Genomic DNA, 21,893 nt, shown 5'->3' with positions numbered 1-21,893 from the left:
TTGTTGCAGTAGGAAATAATACATACTTTGATCCATTTCAATAAGCACAGATAAGCAAATAGTTATTGCTAACTAACAGGAGGATAAAAATGATGGAGAAAAATAAGATTTCAAATACCTGTAATAGTAAGCTTCTTTTCTCTCTTCTCGGGGTTAAATATATGTATGGTAATGTGCCCCTTTAAGGGGGGAGTGTTTCCAGAGTGGCATGTGATCCGATCAGCCAATGAGGTCAGATGCACGTGAACCCTGGGGGCGGAGCATGATTTTCCAGGCGGTTAGGAGTTTTGGAACATGATAGCCCTTTATCTCACTCTCTGTATATAGTTATTACTTTAACAAACTGTTATTCACTAATCAACTTGGTGGTCACCCATCTGGCAAGATATTACATTGGCGATGAAGATCAACCGTGCCTTCCTACTGCTACAGGAATTGGGAGAGCAAATTGTGTGTGAAAGCCTTTCCTTGAAGCAAACTTGTTCAGTACCTCTTTTGGCAAATTAGAACTATTCAACCCCAATATGGAGAAATTGAGACTAAATGTTCAACAGTTCCGCTTTTTTTTTTTTAAGGCCAACAAAATCAGGAGGGAAGAAAAGCAACAGATATCCCTACTGACGGCCTGCAGCGCTCCCACATGAAACCTGACTAGGAGTCTCAGATGCCCCCAATGCAAAAACCTTTGAGCAGCGTCTGGAATTCGTCAAGGACATTATCATCCAAAGCCCTCGATAATAATGCAGCGATACAATTTCAATTCGGCAACAGGTGCAGAGTTCAGCCGGTTCCTTTGTGCTGTATTCATCTTTGTGAGGACCAAAAATCCAACCTTTTGAATGGGAATAGCAACAAAAATCTTGTTTTACTCAGCACTGGATACTCCTCAGAGATGCTACTCCAGAATGCTGACAGCCTCATGAACGTATGGCAAATTTTTAATGTGCTGTCACAGATGAGGCGCAGAAGTTCAGTCTCTTCATTTGGAGTCAGCTGAAAGTTAATAATTGACTCTGAGGTCTCAAATTCAAAAGGATTTTTCACCCACCTCTTCTCTTTCAAAATCTGAAACTTCTCTGGAAAGTAGCGACTAAAACTCTTGATCAGCACAGCCAGATGTGACTGAACAAGGCTTGCCATTGACAGTTCCCTTACTAATACTGTTTTCTTCAATGCGTCATGTGTCGTAGCAATGTGGGGAACATGTAGCAGTTTTGGCTTTGTATTCACTTACCAAACTTTCAATGACTTTTGGAAAGCATCTATTTCATCACAGTGCTGAAAGCAATCATCATCCTTCCCTTGCAATTTGAGGTTCAATTCATTTAGAATTGAAAAGATGTCTGCCAGGTAGTTCATAGTTAAGGGTCGGGGCTCTCTGCCGGCGTGATGCTCCATTTTGCCGACGCCTGGGGGTTTCCCGACGGCATGGGGCTGCCCCACAATGGGAAACCCCATTGTCCGGCCAGTGTAACTGAGAATCCCGTCGGCGGGTCTTGGCAGAAAAGTGGCGCGGCGGGGCGGAGAATCCAGCCCAAGATCACCAAACAAATCAGCCTGAGATGATGATTTCTCAAGGAGTAAAGTGTGCATTTCATACCTCAGTTCATAAATTCAATAATCCAATAAATTCTGGTGGAGAGGAAACCCGAGACACTACACGTGTAGTGTCTCCCACCCGCCCTCCTCCTCTAACCTAATAATAAAACCCATTGGTCTGAGGTAAGTACCATATTTTATTATATTATTATTATTTTTTATAAAAATTTAATTTAGTTGTTAGCCAGATCTTGGTAGAAAGTTAGAGGAATGGCAGGGAAGGGAGTGCAATGTTCCTCCTGCAGGATGTTTGAGGTGAGGGATGCAGTTAGTGTCCCTGCTGATTTTACCTGCAGGAAGTGCTGCCATCTCCAGCTCCTCCAAGACCGAGTTAGGGAACTGGAGCTGGAGTTGGAAGAACTTCGGATCATTCGGGAGGCAGAAGGGGTCATAGATAGCAGCTTCAGGGAATTAGTTACACCAAAGATTGGAGATAGGTGGGTAACTGTAAGAGGGACTGGGAAAAAGCAGTCAGTGCAGGGATCCCCTGCGGTCGTTCCCCTGAGAAACAAGTATACCGCTTTGGATACTTGTGGGGGGGGGGGGGGGGGGGGGGGGGGGAGACGACTTACCAGGGGTAAGCCATGGGGTACGGGCCTCTGGCACGGAGTCTGTCCCTGTTGCTCAGAAGGGAAGGGGGGAGAGGAGCAGAGCATTAGTAATTGGGGACTCTATAGTCAGGGGCACAGATAGGAGATTTTGTGGGAGCGTGAGAGACTCACGTTTGGTATGTTGCCTCCCAGGTGCAAGGGTACGTGATGTCTTGGATCGTGTTTTCCGGGTCCTTAGGGGGAGGGGGAGCAGCCCCAAGTCGTGGTCCACATTGGCACTAACGACATAGGTAGGAAAGGGGACAAGGATGTCAGGCAGGCTTTCAGGGAGCTAGGATGGAAGCTCAGAACTAGAACAAACAGAGTTGTTATCTCTGGGTTGTTGCCCGTGCCACGTGATAGTGAGATGAGGAATAGGGAGAGAGAGCATTTAAACACGTGGCTACAGGGATGGTGCAGGCGGGAGGGATTCAGATTTCTGGATAACTGGGGCTCTTTCTGGGGAAGGTGGGACCTCTACAGACAGGATGGTCTACATCTGAACCTGAGGGGCACAAATATCCTGGGGGGGGGGGAATTGTTAGTGCTCTTTGGGGGGGTTTAAACTAATGCAGCAGGGGCATGGGAACCTGGATTGTAGTTTTAGGGTAAGGGAGAATGAGAGTATAGAGGTCAGGAGCACAGATTTGACGTCGCAGGAGGGGGCCAGTGTTCAGGTAGGTGGTTTGAAGTGTGTCTACTTCAATGCCAGGAGTATACGAAACAAGGTAGGGGAACTGGCAGCATGGGTTGGTACCTGGGACTTTGATGTTGTGGCCATTCGGAGACATGGATAGAGCAGGGACAGGAATGGATGTTGCAGGTTCCGGGGTTTAGGTGTTTTAGTAAGCTCAGAGAAGGAGGCAAAAGAGGGGGAGGTGTGGCGCTGCTAGTCAAGAGCAGTATTACGGTGGCGGAGAGGATGCTAGATGGGGACTCTTCTTCCGAGGTAGTATGGGCTGAAGTTATAAACAGGAAAGGAGAGGTCACCCTGTTGGGAGTTTTTTATAGACCTCCTAATAGTTCTAGGGATGTAGAGGAAAGGATGGCGAAGATGATTCTGGATAAGAGCGAAAGTAACAGGGTAGTTATTATGGGAGACTTTAACTTTCCAAATATTGACTGGAAAAGATATAGTTCGAGTGCATTAGATGGGTCGTTTTTTGTACAGTGTGTGCAGGAGGGTTTCCTGAAACAATATGTTGACAGGCCAACAAGAGGCGAGGCCACGTTGGATTTGGTTTTGGGTAATGAACCAGGCCAGGTGTTGGATTTGGAGGTAGGAGAGCACTTTGGGGACAGTGACCACAATTCGGTGACGTTTACGTTAATGATGGAAAGGGATAAGTATACACCGCAGGGCAAGAGTTATAGCTGGGGGAAGGGCAATTATGATGCCATTAGACGTGACTTGGGGGGGGATAAGGTGGAGAAGTAGGCTGCAAGTGTTGGGCACACTGGATAAGTGGGGCTTGTTCAAGGATCAGCTACTGCGTGTTCTTGATAAGTATGTACCGGTCAGACAGGGAGGAAGGCGTCGAGCGAGGGAACCGTGGTTTACCAAGGAAGTGGAATCTCTTGTTAAGAGGAAGAAGGAGGCCTACGTGAAGATGAAGTGTGAAGTTTCGGTTGGGGCGATGATTAGTTACAAGGTAGCGAGGAAGGATCTAAAGAGAGAGCGAAGACGAGCAAGGAGGGGACATGAGAAGTATTTGGCAGGAAGGATCAAGAAAACCCAAAAGCTTTCTATAGGTATGTCAGGAATAAGCGAATGACTAGGGAAAGAGTAGGACCAGTCAAGGACAGGGATGGGAAATTGTGTGTGGAGTCTGAAGAGATAGGCGAGATACTAAATGAATATTTTTCGTCAGTATTCACTCAGGAAAAAGATAATGTTGTGGAGGAGAATGCTGAGCCCCAGGCTAATAGAATAGATGGCATTGAGGTACGTAGGGAAGAGGTGTTGGCAATTCTGGACAGGCTGAAAATAGATAAGTCCCCGGGACCTGATGGGATTTATCCTAGGATTCTCTGGGAGGCCAGGGAAGAGATTGCTGGACCTTTGGCTTTGATTTTTATGTCATCATTGGCTACAGGAATAGTGCCAGAGGACTGGAGGACAGCAAATGTGGTCCCTTTGTTCAAAAAGGGGAGCAGAGACAACCCCGGCAACTATAGACCGGTGAGCCTCACGTCTGTAGTGGGTAAAGTCTTGGAGGGGATTATAAGAGACAAGATTTATAATCATCTAGATAGGAATAATATGATCAGGGATAGTCAGCATGGCTTTGTGAAGGGTAGGTCATGCCTCACAAACCTTATTGAGTTCTTTGAGAAGGTGACTGAACAGGTAGACGAGGGTAGAGCAGTTGATGTGGTGTATATGGATTTCAGCAAAGCGTTTGATAAGGTTCCCCACGGTAGGCTATTGCAAAAAATACGGAGGCTGGGGATTGAGGGTGATTTAGAGATGTGGATCAGAAATTGGCTAGCTGAAAGAAGACAGAGGGTGGTGGTTGATGGGAAATGTTCAGAATGGAGTACAGTCACAAGTGGAGTACCACAAGGATCTGTTCTGGGGCCGTTGCTGTTTGTCATTTTTATCAATGACCTAGAGGAAGGCGCAGAAGGGTGGGTGAGTAAATTTGTAGACGATACTAAAGTCGGTGGTGTTGTCGATAGTGTGGAAGGATGTAGCAGGTTACAGAGGGATATAGATAAGCTGCAGAGCTGGGCTGAGAGGTGGCAAATGGAGTTTAATGTAGAGAGGTGTGAGGTGATTCACTTTGCAAGGAATAACAGGAATGCGGAATATTTGGCTAATGGTAAAGTTCTTGAAAGTGTGGATGAGCAGAGGGATCTAGGTGTCCATGTACATAGATCCCTGAAAGTTGCCACCCAGGTTGATAGGGTTGTGAAGAAGGCCTATGGAGTGTTGGCCTTTATTGGTAGAGGGATTGAGTTCCGGAGTCGGGAGGTCATGTTGCAGCTGTACAGAACTCTGGTACGGCCGCATTTGGAGTATTGCGTACAGTTCTGGTCACCGCATTATAGGAAGGACGTGGAGGCTTTGGAGCGGGTGCAGAGGAGATTTACCAGGATGTTGCCTGGTATGGAGGGAAAATCTTATGAGGAAAGGCTGATGGACTTGAGGTTGTTTTCGTTGGAGAGAAGAAGGTTAAGAGGAGACTTAATAGAGGCATACAAAATGATCAGGGGGTTGGATAGGGTGGACAGTGAGAGCCTTCTCCCGCGGATGGATATGGCTGGCACGAGGGGACATAACTTTAAACTGAGGGGTAATAGATATAGGACAGAGGTCAGAGGTAGGTTCTTTACGCAAAGAGTAGTGAGGCCGTGGAATGCCCTACCTGCTACAGTAGTGAACTCGCCAACATTGAGGGCATTTAAAAGTTTATTGGATAAACATATGGATGATAATGGCATAGTGTAGGTTAGATGGCTTTTGTTTCGGTGCAACATCGTGAGCCGAAGGGCCTGTACTGCGCTGTATTGTTCTATGTTCTATGTTCTATATAAACTCTGGCAAGCACCCGGCTCTTTGCCAGCCAGCTTACCTCTGTGTGGGAAAATAAATGTGTGTGCTCGGACCCCATATCGGAACACCAGGAGCCTCAAAATGCCTGGTATTCAGTGAGCTGTGTTGAATGAATTCACAACTTTCACAATTCCTTTTGATGCCAATGCCTCACGGTGAATAAAACAATGATTCCAAACAATGTCCTGACCAGCTGCCTCCTTAATCCTTCTTATAACTCCGCTGTTTTTCCCAGTCATGTTGGCTACCTATTGCTTGTGATTCCTCTGCAACGAACGCAGTCGAGCTCGCACTTTCCAACCACGTAACTATTCAATGCTTCAAAAATCTCTGCGCAGGCATGTTGAATGGTAATGTCAGACAGCACAACAAATCCTCAACAAATTTCATTGTGCCAAGCATACCCAACGTAAACTAGCAAGGTTGCACAATCTGAAACGGTTGTTCTTTCATCCAGTCGTATTGAGAACCCCTGTGCTGACTTTAAACGAGAAAGGACTTGGGCTTCTAAATTCTCAGCAATATCACAAATTCGGCGAGCCACTGTGTTATCATTAAGTACGATGCATTTCAGTTTTTCAGCTGACCTCTCATCTAGGACCGTACGAGCATTGTCTCATGCTGCAGGGGGAATTAATCTCATTGCTACAGTATGGGGCATTTTCTCTTTAACTACATGGTAAGAGGCTAATTTAGCTTGGTCATTCAATGTTACATTTCTGTTAAGGACTTCAGTTCTCACTGAATCCTCTGAATAAAATTATGTGGTTTGAATTCACCATGCTTCAAATGCTTTTGAAGTTTTGAGGATTTTAAACTTTCATTTGCCAGTACTTCCCAGCATATAACGCACATGGATTTTGGCACAGTTAACAAAGCCATGCCTCGGGACTTCCGATGGCAGCTATGAAGGAGTAAATCGCTCTCGCTCTGGTCGGACTTTTGGACCGTTTTTCTACCGGACTTGAATTGTAAAACGGATGTTAGTGGCAATTGTTTACTGAATTCCCACTTTGGTGCATGGAGGGAAGGACTAGAACTGTTCGTAAGGGCAGAAACAAAAAGATAGAGACGGCTTGGGCTATAGCTGCAACAGAAGACAGCATGACGGAGGTTTGGACCTCTGGCTTGTCGACCCAGTATTCTATGGAGCAGCTGATGCAAGTCATTCAGGAAAGCTTTGCTACGCAGAAACGGGACTGCTTGGACCCGATAAAAGAGTTGATTGAGCGGTTGGAGAATAGATTGGACGCCCAGGATTGGACGATCCAGAAGGTGGAGAAGGCGCTAGCTGAGCAGGAGGAACATCAGACTGCGGTGCAGCTGGAGGTGGGGATGCTGAGGGACCAGCAGAAGCTCCTGGAGAAGGTGGAGGACCTAGAGAATAGGTCCCGCTGGCAGAACCTAAGAATCGTCAGGCTCCCGGAGGGGTCCGAAGGAACGGTCGCTGGGGCATACATCGCAGACATGTTTGTGAAGCTGCTGGGGGATGGGGCATTCTCCCGGCCCTTGGAGGTGGATAAGGCTCACAGAGCACTCGCGAGGAAGCCGCAAATGGGAGACCCCCCGAGGGCAATGGTGATGAGATTCCACAGGTTCTCGGATAAGGAGTGCATTCTACAGTGGGCCAAGCAGACACGGAGCTGTAAATGGGACAATAGCATCCTGCGGGTTTACCAGGACCGGAGTGTAGAGGTGGCCAGGAGGAGAGCAGGCTTCAATCAGATCAGGTCGATCCTTTTTAAGAAAAAGGTGAAGTTTGGACTGTTATACCCAGCCCGTCTCTGGGTCACACATGAGGATCAGCACTTCTACTTTGAGTCGCCCGAGGACGCGTTGGACTTTGCGAAAAAGAAAGGGCTGGTGATGGACTGAGAACTTTTGAACTTGGCTGCAACGTTTATGTTTTTGTTTTTTCTGTTTGTTTCTCTGTTTTTGTAAAAAGTTTCCCGTTTTGCGTTTCATGGAAGATGTTTGTGATGCCGTTTGCATTGATTTGGAACCAGCGGTAGAGCTGAGTGAGTTAAGGGTTTCATTTGCACTGTTGGGGGATGGAGGGGTGCTTGTTTTGATCTTGGTGTTTTTCTGTTGGGCAATTGTGTAGGCATTGTTTGATGTCGGAGCTTGTTTGTATGAGGGGGTGGGGAGGGAACAATAGGTGGGAGACTATCTGGCGCCGGGGATGGGGGCCACCAAGCTAGCTGGACGAGCTAGCTCTCGGAAGCACAGTGGGGGGTGTGCAAATGTTTGGTTTAGTAAGGGGGTTGGGCTACAGGGTGTTGTTACTGAGGGGTGAGGGGGGTGAATGTTCTGCTGACGATGGAGGAACTCGGGCTGAGGGACAGAGAGGAGGTTGGAGGCGGGGCTGCCTGGGGATGGACCGGTGGAGGTGCGGAGCACGGGCTGGAGGCGGGCTAAAAAAGGGGATGGCTGATCGGTAGAGGGGGTGCAATGAGCCCCTCAACTAGGCTGATCACCTGGAATATTCGAGGGTTAAATGGGCCGGTCAAAAGGGCACGTGTGTTCGCGCATTTTAGGGGATTGAAGGCGGACATGGTAATGTTGCAGGAGACGCACCTTAGAGTAACGGAGCAGGTTATCTGAGAAAAGGCTGGGTCAGTCAGGTCTTTCACTCGGGACTATGTTCAAAGGCTAGAGGGGTCGCGATCCTGATCAATAAGCGGGTGGTGTTTGAGGCGGGTAGAATAGTTTCAGACGCGAGAGGTCGGTACATTATGGTCAGTACATTATGGTCAGTGGGAAGCTAGAGGGGGTGCAGGTGGTATTAGTAAATGTGTATGCGCCAAATTGGTATGATGTGGAGTTTATAACGAGGATGCTGGGGACCTGGACTCGCACAGGTTGATCATGGGAGGGGACTTCAACACAGTTATGGACCCTGGCTTGGACCGGTCAAGCTCAAAAACGGGCAGGGTGCCAGAAATGGCAAAGGAACTAAGAGGGTTCATGGAGCTGATAGGGGGGTAGATCCATGGAGATTTGGGCAGCCGAGGGTGAAGGAGTTCTCCTTCTACTTACACGTGCATAAAGTGTATTCCCAGATTGATTTCTTTATTTTGAGCAAGGCCTTGCTGGCTGGGGTGGTGGACACGGGGTACTCGGCGATTCCAATCTCAGACCATGCTCTGCATTGGGTTGACCTGCAGGTTGGTAAAGACTGTAACCAGCGCCCACACTGGAGGTTGGATGTGGGACATTTGGCGGATGAAGGGGTGTGCGAGCGGCTGAGGAAATGTATTCAGAGCTACTTGCAGGTCAATGACACGGGGGAAATTTCAGCAGCGGTGGTGTGGGAAGGCGCTGGTCAGAGGGGAGCTGATCTCGATCCGGGCCCATAGGGAGAAGGTGGACAGGGCGGAGACAGACCGACTGGTAAAGGAGTTACTACAGATTGATAGGAGGTATGCGGAGACCCCGGAGGCAGGGCTTTTAAGGGTACGGCGGAGGTTACAGGCGGAGTTTAGCTTGCTGACCACGTGGAGGGTGGTGGAGCAGCTGAGAAAGGCGAGGGGGGCGTTCTATGAACACGGAGAGGAGGCCAGCAGAATGCTTGCACAGCAGCTTAGGAAGAGGGAGGCAGCTAGGGAGATTGGGAAAGTAAAGGACGGAGATGGGAACCTGGTTGGTGATTCAGCAGGGGTGAATAAGGCGTTTGGGGATTTCCAAAACAGGCTGTAAAGGTCGGAACCCCCGACGGGGCCGGAAGGGATGAGGCACTTCTTGGAGGGGCTGAATTTCCCAAAGGTGGACGGGGAGCGGGTCAAAGGGTTGGGGGCCCCAATCGGGCTGGAGGTGATGGAGGGCTTGAAGGCCATGCAGGCGGGTAAGGCCCTGGGTCCAGACGGGCACCCAGTGGAGTTTTATAAAACGTTCTCGGGGATATTGGGGCCGATTTGTTGAGGATGTTCAATGAGGCAAAGGAAAGAGGGGTGTTGCCCCCGACGATGTCACAGGCAATGATTTTGCTGATTCTTAAGCGGGACAAGAACCCGGAGCTGTATGGGTCCTACAGGCCGATCTGTCTGTTGAATGTAGATGCCAAGTTGCTGGCCAAAATCTTGTCCTCCAGGATCGAGTATTGTGTTCTGGACGTTATTGGGGAGGACCAGACGGGGTTTGTTAAGGGCAGGCAGTTGGTGGCCAATGTAAGAAGGCTGTTAAATGTGATCATGATGCCCCCAAAAGGTAGGGAGGTGGAGGTAGTGATCGCAATGAATGCAGAAAAGTCTTTTGATCGGGTAGAATGGGACTATCTGTGGGAGATACTGGGACGGTTCCGATTCAGGCGGGGCTTTATTGACTGGGTCAGGTTACTGTATCAGGCTCCTGTGGCCAGTGTATGGACGAATAGGACAACACCGGACTATTTTAGACTGCATGGGGGACGAGACAGGGATGCCCCCTCTCCCCACTCTTGTTTGCGCTGGCTATAGAACTGTTGGCAATTGCTCAGAGTGCCTTGAGGGGCTGGAGAGGACTGGTCCGGGGGGGTGGAGCACAGGGTTTTGCTCTATGCAGATGACCTGCTTCTGTACGTTTCGGACCCAATAGACGGATGGAAGAAATCATGAGGATTCTAGGGGAATTTGGCCAGTTTTCAGGGTATAAGATTAATATGGGAAAGAGTGAGATGTTTGTGGTCCAGGCGAGGGGACAGGAGAGGAGGCGGCTGGGAGAGCTGCCGTTTAGGTTAGTAAAGGGAAGCTTTAGGTACCTAGGCATCCAAGTGCCGCGGGAATGGGACCGGCTGCATAAATTGAATCTGGCCCGGCTGGTGGACCAAGTGAAGGACGATTTTCGAAGATGGGACGCGCTTCGGTTGTCTCTGGCTGGGAGGGTGCAAACAGTGAAGATGACGGTCCTCCCAAGATTCCGGTTTGTATTTCAGTGTCTCCCCATCTTTATTCCGCGGTCCTTTTTTAAGCGGGTCAACAGAGTGATCACGGGCTTTGCCTGGGCGGGCAGGATCCCGCGAGTAAGGAAGGTAATGCTTGAGCGTGGTCAGGGAGAGGGAGGCTGGCGCTGCCAAATTTTAGCAACTATTACTGGGTGGCTAATATAGCCATGATCAGGAAGTGGGTGGTGGGGGAAGAGGTCGGCATGAGTGCGTATGGAGGCAGCTTCATGTAAGGGCACCAGTTTGGGGGCGTTGGTAACTGCGCCTCTGCCATTCCCGCCGGCACGGTAATCCACCAGTCCAGTGGTGAGAGTTTGGGGCCAGTGGAGGCGGCATGTGGGAGCATTGGTCTGGGCCCCAATCTGTGATAATCACCGGTTTGCCCCGGTGAGTATGGATGGGGGGTTCCGGTTATGGCGGAGAGCGGGGATTGAGAGGATGGGGGATATGTTCATAGAGGGAAGCTTTCCGAGTATAAGGACGTTGGAGGAAAAGTTTGGGTTGGCGAGGGGAAATGAATTCAGGTATCTGCAGGTGTGGGACTTCCTTTGTAAACAGGTGTCAACCTTCCCGCTCCTACCCCTAAGGGGGATTCAGGACAGGGTAGTTTCCATAGGGTGGGTAGGAGAAGGGGGCAACTCGGACATTTATAAGGAGCTTATGGGGTAGGAGGAGACGTAGACCAAGGAGCTGAAGCGCAAGTGGGAGGAGGAGCTGGGAGGTGAGATAGAGGATGGTCTGTGGGCAGGTGCGTTGAGTAGAGTCAACATGTCTGCAACATGTGCCAGGCTCAGCCTGATAAGGTTGTTCACCGGGCTCACATGAGCAGATTCTTTGGGGTGGAGGACAGGTGCGCAAAATGTACGGGAGGACCGGCGAACCATGTCCACATGTTTTGGACATATCCAAAGCTGAGGGGATTTTGGCAGGGATTTGCAGACGTCATGCCCACGGTGTTAAAAATAAGGGTAGCGCTGCGTCCAGAGGTGGCGATTTTTGGGGTGTCGGAAGACCCGGGAATCCAGGAGGAGAAAGAGGCAGATGTTCTGGCCTTTGCTTCCCTGGTAGCCCAGAGACGAATACTATTAGCATGGAGGGACTCAAAGCCCCCGAAGTCGGAGATCTGGCTATCGGACATGGCTAGCTTTCTCTGTTTGGAGAAATTCAAGTTCGCCTTGAGAGGGTCACTGTTAGGGTTCACCCGAAGGTGGCAACCGTTCATCGTCTTCTTTGCGGGAAATTAATCGTCAGCAGACGGGGGGGGGTAATTTAGATTAGAGTAGGGGGTCAATAAGAGTGGGACCTGTATGAGAGGTAAATGGCTTTTGCACTATGTTTATGGTTTCATGTATATTGTTTATTTTGTTGTTGTCGCTATATCAAAAATACCTCAATAAAATGTTTATTAAAAAAAAAACAAAGCCATACCTCAAGAAATCAACTTTATGCTGCTTTGTTCCCGATTTCACTTTTTCTTAGCAGGCTGTTCACCAGTGGCCCTGGAGCTCTGTATACAGCTCACACTAGTGTCCTGCTGTGGACTCTCCTCTGCAGCTCTCTCCAGCAGATTCAGTTGGGAGATCCGGTCTGGTAGGTATACTGTCTATTTATGTCTCTGGCCCTCTCTTCCTTATAACAAAAGGATCCATCCTCAGTTCTTCACAGTCCTGTTGCCTTGCTTGCTCGCAGATAGAAGATGGGGGAATCTCTGCACCGTGATTTTGCGGCAAATGACATCAGTGTACTTGACAGGTGCGTGACCTGCTCCCTGCCGCCGCTTCTGGCAGCAAGACTGCATCATTCGCATTTAAACGCCAGTCGCAGCCGGCATTCTCAATTTAAAAGCCAGTCGTGACCGTTGGCCCCTTCGCCTGCAATTGGGAATGGCAATACTCCCACACACGATCCACCTGCGGGTCGTGACCCGGAGTTTGAAAATCCTACTTTAAAGAAGGCATAAGACGTGACCCAGGCTATGCAAAGTGCCAAGGGGGTGGCAATGGAGTTACAGAGCGTGCAAGCAGGCACGGTCCACCAAGTTTGGCGGGAAGCCGCTGACAGTCATGGCACCAAAGAAGAAGCTGCAGAAAGTAATGAGGAAAGAGGCTCGAGTCAGAAGAGAGTGCTGAGATAAAGGGAATTTGGTCCACAGACCAGGAGCTATGAAGAACGCTATCGGTGTGAGGAGAGATCACCCCCAGGAAAAATGTAAATTCAGGGAAGCTACATGTTATGCCTGCAATTGGTGGGGGCACATTAGGAGGAAATGCAACAGCAGGCAATGCCCGCAGTGAGCCATCAAAACCTCTGATTCCTGAACACAATATTGGGAATAATCCTAAAAATGAATCTCACGTGTAGTTGAAACAACATTAACATATATTTCCAGTTCCGACAACCGCCATTTTCCTTTTCGGTTCTGACAGTCAGCGAAACAGGCAAGATGCAGATTTTTGTGAAAATTCTGACTGGGAAAACCATCACCCTTGAGGTGGAACCGAGCGACACCATCGAGAATGTGAAAGCCAAAATCCAGGACAAGGAGGGGATTCCCCCGGATCAGCAGCGTTTGATCTTCGCTGGGAAGCAGCTGGAAGATGGACGCACCTTGTCTGACTACAATATCCAGAAAGAGTCGACTCTGCATCTGGTGCTGCGTCTGAGGGGTGGTGTCCTGGACCCCTCCCTCCGAGTCCTTGCTCAGAAATACAACTGTGACAAGATGATCTGTTGCAAGTGCTATGCCCGTCTGCACCCCCGTGCATCAAACTGTCGGAAAACAAAGTGTGGCCACACAAACAATCTGCGACCCAAGAAGAAGCTGAAGTAAATGTTGGGCACACTGTCCATGTTAAACTTGTGTTTGTGCTAAATTTCCAATAAAAGCACACATTGCGTCATTAAAAAAAAAAAAATGAACGTGGACAATACACCCCAATTACAATTGTACTGATGGTAAATGGTCAGCCACTTAGAATAGAGCTGGAGTGGCAAGGTGTGGACAGGCCCCTGAAGGTAAAAAGCACGATGGTCAGGATAGCCACATCTACTATACTGGTAAAGCTTTAAGAATCCTAGGAACAACAACAACGGCCATAAGCCACCGGCACCATTCAGCTCAATTGTCTTTAGTAGTAGTCGAGGGGCCAAGGGCCAAGTCTAATGGGCTGAGATTGGCTTTGCCAAATTAGATTAAATTAGCTAGAAATCTTCAAGACATCTTAAAAAAAATAAAGATGTTTTCCAAGACGGATTAGGTAAGATACAGGGTCTAAAAGCAAAGATCTATGTTGACCTTGAAGCCACACCCAAGTTTTTCCGAGCCTGAACTGTCCCGTCCCCTACGCCTTACGCTAGAAGGTTAAGTCTGAACTCACGCGACGAGAAGAATTAAGTATCATAAAATTTGTACCGTTTCGGAGCAGGCGACTCCAACTGTGCCAGTGGTGAAGCCAAATGGAACCATCAGGATATATGGGGACTAGAAGCTAACTGTGAATAGGGCAGCTAAATTGGGTCAGAGGACAGCGGTGGCAAAAACAGGTACAATATCATACGAGGTGGATGTTCAAGGGAGAAGGTTAAAATAAAACGTGGCCGATCCGAGGAGAGAATCGTACACAGACCCAATGGGATAACCTGGCCCGGGTAGGCTTGTCAGTAATACGGGTATGAATGAAAATCATGCCGCAACAAACTATCCCCGAGGACGAACCCACTAAAGTTCCAGGGGGAACGGAGGAAACTATCTGCACAGATGCACCTTCACAAATCAAGAGTCAGCTCATGAAGTATGTACCCTCTACTGCTGAAGCAACAGTAAGTGAATTGCGTCGTTCTCAAAGGATCATGGTAGCACAGTGGTTAGCACTGTTGCTTCACAACGCCAGGGTCCCAGATTCGATTCCCGGCTTGGGTCACTGTCTGTGCGGAGTCTGCACGTTCTCCCTGTGTCTGCATGGACTTCCTCCGTGTGCTCCGGATTCCTCCCACAGGTCCCGAAAGATCATTTGGCCATCTGATTTCTCCCTCCGTGTACCTGACCAGGCACTGGAATGTGGCGACTAGGGGATTTTCACAGTAACTTCATTAGAGAGTGTTAATGTAAGCCTATTTGTGATAATAAAGATTTTTTTTAAAGAAGTACCCTGACCAACGTACCTTAAAAGAAGCACTTGTGTATTTTTGTAAATAGTTTCTTTGTTAATTGAAGAATGTAATCAGGAACATGAAGGGAGAGGGATATGGTAGCGTGCCCCTGTAAGGGGGGCGAGTTCTTAGAGTGTCATGTGACCTGGTCTGCTAATGGCGTGGGAGCATGTAAACCCTAAGGGTAGAGTGTGGTTTTCTCAGGCAATTAGGAGTTTGGAGTCTTGGAACCAACTTGGTGGTCTCATGTCTGTCAGGATATTAAAATCTGCAACTTTTGGTCACCCTTCAACTACTTGATGTGACATGCATCATGCATGTTGCAGTTTCCATTGACTCACCCCCAGGACTAGTGCCACACCCAAGTATGGCAACTCTCTATGAGCTGGCAAGAATCAGAAATGTTGAATGGAAAAAAGCACAGTAGTATTTGTACAGGTCTTGTGTTCCACTACTGGGCCAGCTCTTCAATGATATTAACCACAATATTCTCTAAAATAACAAGTAAATAAAAATACCACTACTTAACATGGAACAGTCCCAAGAAGTGTCATAACACACAACACAAAAGAGCAAAAAAATATGGAGTCTCTATCCTTTACACTTAAAAGGGAAAACCCAATCTTATCTGTTTTTACATGTGTTGCGAATGCCATTTAACACCTTTCCTCGACTACACAATGGAAAAATACAAGAACAAGAACATACATATATTTTTAAAAGACTTTAAAACACACTGAAATTCTTTGCTGAATGTTGTTCCACATTCTAAAAAAGTGCAAAAGTGTAACTATAAATGAAACAATATTGAACAAACCAGATTTTCACATTCTAACAAATGTAAAAGCTTTAGTTAAGTTCTGTAAGACCTTTCCGGACAGAAAAAAAACATTTAAACATAATACCCTGTTAGTTTAAATGCGGCGTGTTGCTAACTTAGTAAATCTGGGAACAATTATATTTTTTATTTAAATAGTTAAAATAAATCACAATTATGAATCACAAATAGTATGCATGTACAGCAAGTAATTAGGAAGGCAAATGGAATGCTGTCCTATATTAAAAGGGGTATTAAGTATCCGAGAAGGAAAGTATTTTTTACAATTGTACAGGATATTCGCGTGGCCATATCTGGAGCAGTGTGTAGAGTTTTGATCTCCTTAATTAAGGAGGGATATACTTGGATTGAAAGCAGTTCAGAGAAGGTTGGGATGAAGGGATTGTCTGATGAGGAAAGGTTGAGCAGCAGGGGCCAATCCTCATTGGAGTTCAGATGAGTAAGGAGTGATCTTATTGGAGCATATAAGATTCTGATAGGATTTGACAAGGTAAATGCTGGAGGATGTTTCCTCTACTGGGAGAATCTAGAACCGGGGGCAGTTACAAACTAAGGGGTCTCCAACTTATGGTAGATAGGCATTACTTCTTTCAGATGGCTGCTTGTCTTTAGAATTCTTAACTCAAGATAGTAGTAGAAGCTGGGTCATTGAATAGATTCAAAGCAGAGATAGACAGATTTTTGATTGACAAAGGAGTCAATGGTTCTATGGGACAGTCAAGAAAGTGGTGTTAAGGACACAATCAGATCAGCCATGCTTTCATTCAATTGCAAATCAGGCTCGAGGTACTAAGTGGCCAACTCTTGCTCTTATTTCTTATGATCACTCTTTGGCGACTAGGGGCTTTTCACTGTAACTTCATTGCAGTGTTAATGTAAGCCTACTTGTGACAATAAAGATTACTTTACTTTACTGCCCATTTACCGCCTCTTTTGTTATCATAGCATTGAATTTACAGTGCTGAAGGAGGCCATTTGGCCCATTGAGTCTGCACCGGCTCTTGGAAAAAGCACCCTACCCAAGGTCAACACCTCCACCCTATCCCCATAACCCAGTAACCCCACCCAACACTAAGGGCAATTTTGGACACCAAGGGCAATTTATCATGGCCAATCCACCTAACCTGCACATCTTTGGACTGTGGGAGGAAACCGGAGCACCCGGAGGAAACCCACGCGCACATGGGGAGGATGTGCAGACTCCGCACAGACAGTGACCCAAGCCGGAATCGAACCTGGGACCCTGGAGCTGTGAAGCAATTGTGCTATCCACAATGCTACCGTGCTGCCTTTCCTTCTCTTGCTGGTCACCTCTCCCATTACCTTCTGACTACCTTTGATCATGCTCCCCAACTCGCTCACTCTCCAACCCACATGCTGGCTGCCTCCCCCAGCTCCTCTGCCAGTCAATCCTTTTGCTTTCCAACAATCTTCCTGTTGGCTGGTTTCCCTCCCAAAGCCTTATTGTGAGCAAGGGCTCTGTAGAAGAGCAGCAAGAGGCAGGAAGCAACCTACAGAGTGAGAGCAGCTTTGAGTTGCTGGCTGATGGAAGTAAGACACAAGCTGGAGAGTCGAGAGAGAGTGGGGCAGCGGGGAGAGGGAGGGGCTGCGTCGAGAGGGAGGGGTCCCTCCAAAATGGCACCATTGGATCACGCAATCCTACAATACACCTGGAGTGAAACAACATGAATGCAAACCCAAAACGTTAAACATGAATACCAGTCCCATTAAAAATGGAAGATTAAATTGAAATTACTGAAAACGAGGCATCGTAAAGCGAGGACTTATTCTTGGCTATAATAAAAGCGGTCAGTAAATTGCATACAAAAAGTGTGCTTCTCCTCAACCCAACTAAATTATGGGTAATGTTGTCTTAAATCTATTGCAATTAAAGCATAAACTTAAAGAGCAATCTTATTTACTGTCCCATTGTTCATTTTGGCAATCATGATAGTCCATTGTACAGGAACCCTAATATGAAGTTTCAGATCCCCGAAATATTCTACCAGGGAAACCAGAGGGCAGGAAAATAAAACACAAAATTGGACCACAATCGGCAGTTCAGTTACACAATAGTTTTCAGTTACAAACATCAGGTAAACTTAGGTTGTAATCCCTAGAGAGGGTGGTCAAGAAGTGCTCTAATTGAAAAATTTAAAATAATTATGGGTAGAGCACAACCACAGAGGCAAGAATTAAAAAATTAACCTGCTGGGCAATTATAGAGATTGGAGGGAAAGGTGATAATAGAGATACAGAATTTAGTGGGTAACACGGCACAGACTACAACATTCCAGATAAGCTAAAGATACTGTAGGGTTGACGTCCTGGTCAATAGTACATTAGAGGTCAGACCTCAAGGTGAAGACAACACAGTGTTAGTGATACAGCGAGATAGCATGGTGGCATGGGTGGCACGGTGGCACAGTGGTTAGCACTGCTGCCTCACAGCACCAGGGATCCGGGCTTGATTCTGACCTTGTGTGACTGTCTACGTGGAATCAGCCCATCCTCCCCGTGTCTGCGTGGGTTTCCTCCGGGTGCTGCGGCGGTTACCTCCCACCGTGAAAAGATGCGCAGATTAGGTGGATTGGCCATGCTGAATTGCCCCAATTGTCCAAAGGTTGGGTGGGGAAGTGGGCCTGGGTGGGATGCTCTTTCAAAGAGTCGGTGCAGACTCGATGGGCCAAAGGACTTCCTTCTGCAATTTAGGCAGTCTATGATAGACAGGAGAGAGGCAGAGTAACACTGCAAAGATGTAGAAAATGGGCTTAATAACAGGAGGAATGTATGGAAGGTGGTGAACATGGGGGTTGATCAATATGCAATGGTTCTGGACCACCTGACTCAGATAGAGTTATGGCAGTCAAGACAGTTTATTGAATAGAGGCTAGAGACATCTGTGTTAACATAAAGCTAGATCAATTTTAGCTCTTTCAGATCTCGAGGTGAGACAGACTGTTGATATATTCCATTGACCATCGAATTTACAATGCAGGAGGCGGCCATTCGGCCCATCAAGTCTGAACCGGCCCTTGGAAAGAGCACCCAAGCCCACACCACAACCCTATCCCTATAACCCAGTAACCCCACCTAACGTTTTTGGACACCAAGAGCAATTTAGCATGGCCAATCCACCTAACCTGCATATCCTTGGACTGTGGGAGGAAACCGGAGCACCCGGAGGAAATCCACAGGGAGAACGTGCAGACTACACACAGACAGTGACCCAAGCCGGGAATCGAACCTGGGACCCTGGAGCTGTGAAGCAACAGTGCTAACCACTGTGCTACCGTGCTGCCATCTGTGGCTAACTAAGGAGGTTATTGATAGTATCAAATTGAAAGAAAATACATACAATGCTGTGAAGATTAATGAGGGGGGGGGGGGGGGGAAGGGGGGGGGGGGGTCATAAAATTGAAAACCAGCAGCGGGTGACTTAAAAAGGAAGAGAAATTGGAGAATGAGAGAAAACTAGCAAGATTTTTTTAAATTGAGACTTTCCTCCATATCCTGCTTTTGGGGATTATTAGTTGTGGGGCCCTTTCTCTCACTGGAACTGCTTTGATGATGACATAGGTTATAGGGGAGGCAGTGGCACTGTGATATTGTTATTGGACTAGTAATCCAGAGACCCAGGGGAATGCTTTGGGGACCCAGGTTTGAATCCCACCACGGCAAATGGTGAAATTTGAATTCAATGAGAAAAAAATCTGGAACTAAAATTCCAATGATGACCATGGAACCCTTGTCAATTGTCATAAAAAAAACATCTGGTTCATTAATGTCCTTTAGGGAAGGAAATGTGCCATCCTTACCTGGTCTGGCCTACATGTGACTGTTGGCCCACAGCAACGTGGTTGACTCTTAAATGCCCTCTGAAATGCCACTCAGTTCAAGGGCAATTAATGCTGGGCTGCTACCCCATCAGGAAAATGCACTTTTAGATCAGCATACCCATCAGTCACAAAAAACAATTTCTGAAGTAACCTTTGGAGCTGTTCTGGGGGAAAAAAATCATAGTGGTTGTACAGAATAATAGTGGACAGAGGTCTGAAATGGTAGGTTGCTCAAAGTATGAATTATAACAATACCATAATTGCAACCTTTCTAAAATATAATATTGCTGGGGAAAATCTTTTTTTAAATCTACATGAACTTAAGAATAAAGGTCAAATGAAGTAAAAATTATGAAGGTGCAGAGAATGGTGTCACTTTGCTATTAACGTGCACATAGGCTAAACAGCATGCCATCAAAATCGATCAGTTAATCACAGCTTTCAAGTAGAAATTGTGGTTGCGCTGTCTCACTAATAGAAATAACAACGAATAGTTAGGCTTATTTTAAAAAATTAAACTTCGTAAATTAATCTGAATTTATCTGGGTTCCTGACAGTAAGCAAAAATGTCCTTCAATATTGATGCACTTACAGCTTTCCTACTTCAGTTTGGAGAGCAATTTATCAGGCAAGTCCTTTTCAGACACCCTCAGTTCCAACAGACACTAAGAATCCCTTTGTAAAATAATACATACATTCCACCAGCCAGTTCTTCCAAATCATTTGTCCCCATCACAGTGCTGCTAAATCCCAGGAGGACTCTGGTCCAATCCTGCCTGTGCTGAAAAACTCCACAACCATCACCCTTGCCAAAGCCCAAGATCTCATCCATCTCCAGTGTCCAATAAGGTTAGCATTTCCAACACTGCCTTTAAAACTCTGAACAACAACCAACCTCCATCTCCGTACTAATATTGCAAAACTCTTGGTCTTCACTTTCAACCTGATACATTTTGCCTACTGTATTTGCTGTACATCATGGGATTTAACATTAAAATTACACAGAAGTGACTTCCGGTGGCGGGGAAGTACTGAGCAATCACATGAATGGAGGCACTGTCCCCTACAGACTCCAACCTTAGTCCTTTTGACCTGAAAATTGGTCGCTAAAACCCCTCCCCTCACCCTGAAACATCCTAACACCACAGCTCCTAAAACCTAGGGACTCCATTAAGGAGGACCTCATGGCAACTGTAAAGTCGGCAGCAGCAGATGCCTTGGCCCCTTCACGGAGAGGATGGAACGTCAATTGGAGACGCAGGCGGCAACGATGTGAGAATTAGAGGTGACCACTGACCAGAGTGATCGGATCACCTCGCCCGAAGCAGGGGTGGCAGACAGAGGTGGCAAGGTTGGTGGCGGCCCAGGGAGCACTCAAGAGAAAGATGGAAGACCTGGAGAACAGGTCTCGCCACCAGAATTCAAGGATTGTTGGGCTGCCAGAAGGCACAGAGGGGAGAAACCCAACGGACTACGTGGCACAGATGTTGGGAACGCTGGTCGGGGGAGACAATTTCCCCAAGCCCCTGAAGTGGTCAGGGCCCACAGGTCGCTCCAGCAGAGGCCCAAGGCAGGAGAACCACCGTGGGTGATTATCGCCATGCTCCACCGATTCCAGGACAAGGAGCGGATCTTGAACTGGGCAAGGAACACATGTCCTGCAAATGGAAAAGGCATACAATCCGAATATACCAAGACATTGGGGCTGACCTGGCCAAACACCGGGCCAAGTTCAATGGAGCCAAGGCAGCTTTGTTCAGGAGCAAGGTGCAGTTCAGGATGCTGTACCCAGCAAGACTCTGGGTGACTTATGGAAATAGGGAACACTACTTCACCATACCAGGAAAAGCAGAGAAGTTTATCTGCAAGAATGGGCTGGGAAAACAATACTGGACACATATGGACCATTGTTGATGATAGTGTTTCCTCCATTTTCTAAAAACTGCACGTCCTGGTTTTGGGGGGTTGGGGGGTGGAGGGTGGAGGCAAAGGGGCACCAAGATGGTGGGGGGGGGGGGGGGGGAACCACACTGGTGAACATGCTGCTATAGGGAAGTAAGAGGGGCGGGAGGGCCGCAGCCCAACTCCCAAAAGGGAGGGAGTGGGTGGCGGGAGTAGAATGCTGGTTCCAATAGGTTACGCATAGGGACTGCTGGAACAAAGATCTTGCATGGCCCCCAAACAAAGAGAAACCCCAGCATGCAGGAGCACGTCCACATATTGCTGACTCGCAGAAGGGGTGGGACAGAACCCCACCCCCCAATCAGGGTAGTCATCTGGAATGTCAGGTGAGTCAACGGCCCAGTGAAAAGATCCAGAGTCTTCACCCATCTGAAATAACCTTCCTCCTAGAGACACACCTGAGGGAGAAGGATCAACTGAGGGTAAGAAAGAGTTGGAT

General features: G+C 47.6%; 2 protein-coding genes across 7 annotated transcripts in view; one reads left to right on the top strand and one right to left on the bottom strand.

Annotated features, from left to right (window-relative positions):
* Window positions 1-21,893, bottom strand: part of srpk2 (SRSF protein kinase 2) — a 366,377-nt gene that overhangs the window by 166,909 nt on the left and 177,575 nt on the right. The gene's annotated exons all lie outside the window — the stretch shown is intronic.
* LOC140387940 (ubiquitin-ribosomal protein eL40 fusion protein) lies at window positions 13,051-13,581 on the top strand. Its single transcript, XM_072471296.1, has one exon. The coding sequence runs from the start codon at window positions 13,110-13,112 to the stop codon at window positions 13,494-13,496; it is 387 nt and encodes a 128-aa protein (XP_072327397.1). The 5' UTR covers window positions 13,051-13,109; the 3' UTR covers window positions 13,497-13,581.

This window comes from Scyliorhinus torazame, chromosome 13, assembly GCF_047496885.1.
Source record: "Scyliorhinus torazame isolate Kashiwa2021f chromosome 13, sScyTor2.1, whole genome shotgun sequence".
NCBI classification, from domain to species: domain Eukaryota; kingdom Metazoa; phylum Chordata; class Chondrichthyes; order Carcharhiniformes; family Scyliorhinidae; genus Scyliorhinus; species Scyliorhinus torazame.
This window is presented reverse-complemented; position numbering and strand designations above follow the sequence as displayed.

Excerpts from the sequence above, each read along its gene's own strand:
- LOC140387940 (XM_072471296.1), top strand. The coding sequence starts at position 13,110 with ATGCAGATTTTTGTGAAAATTCTGACTGGGAAAACCATCACCCTTGAG.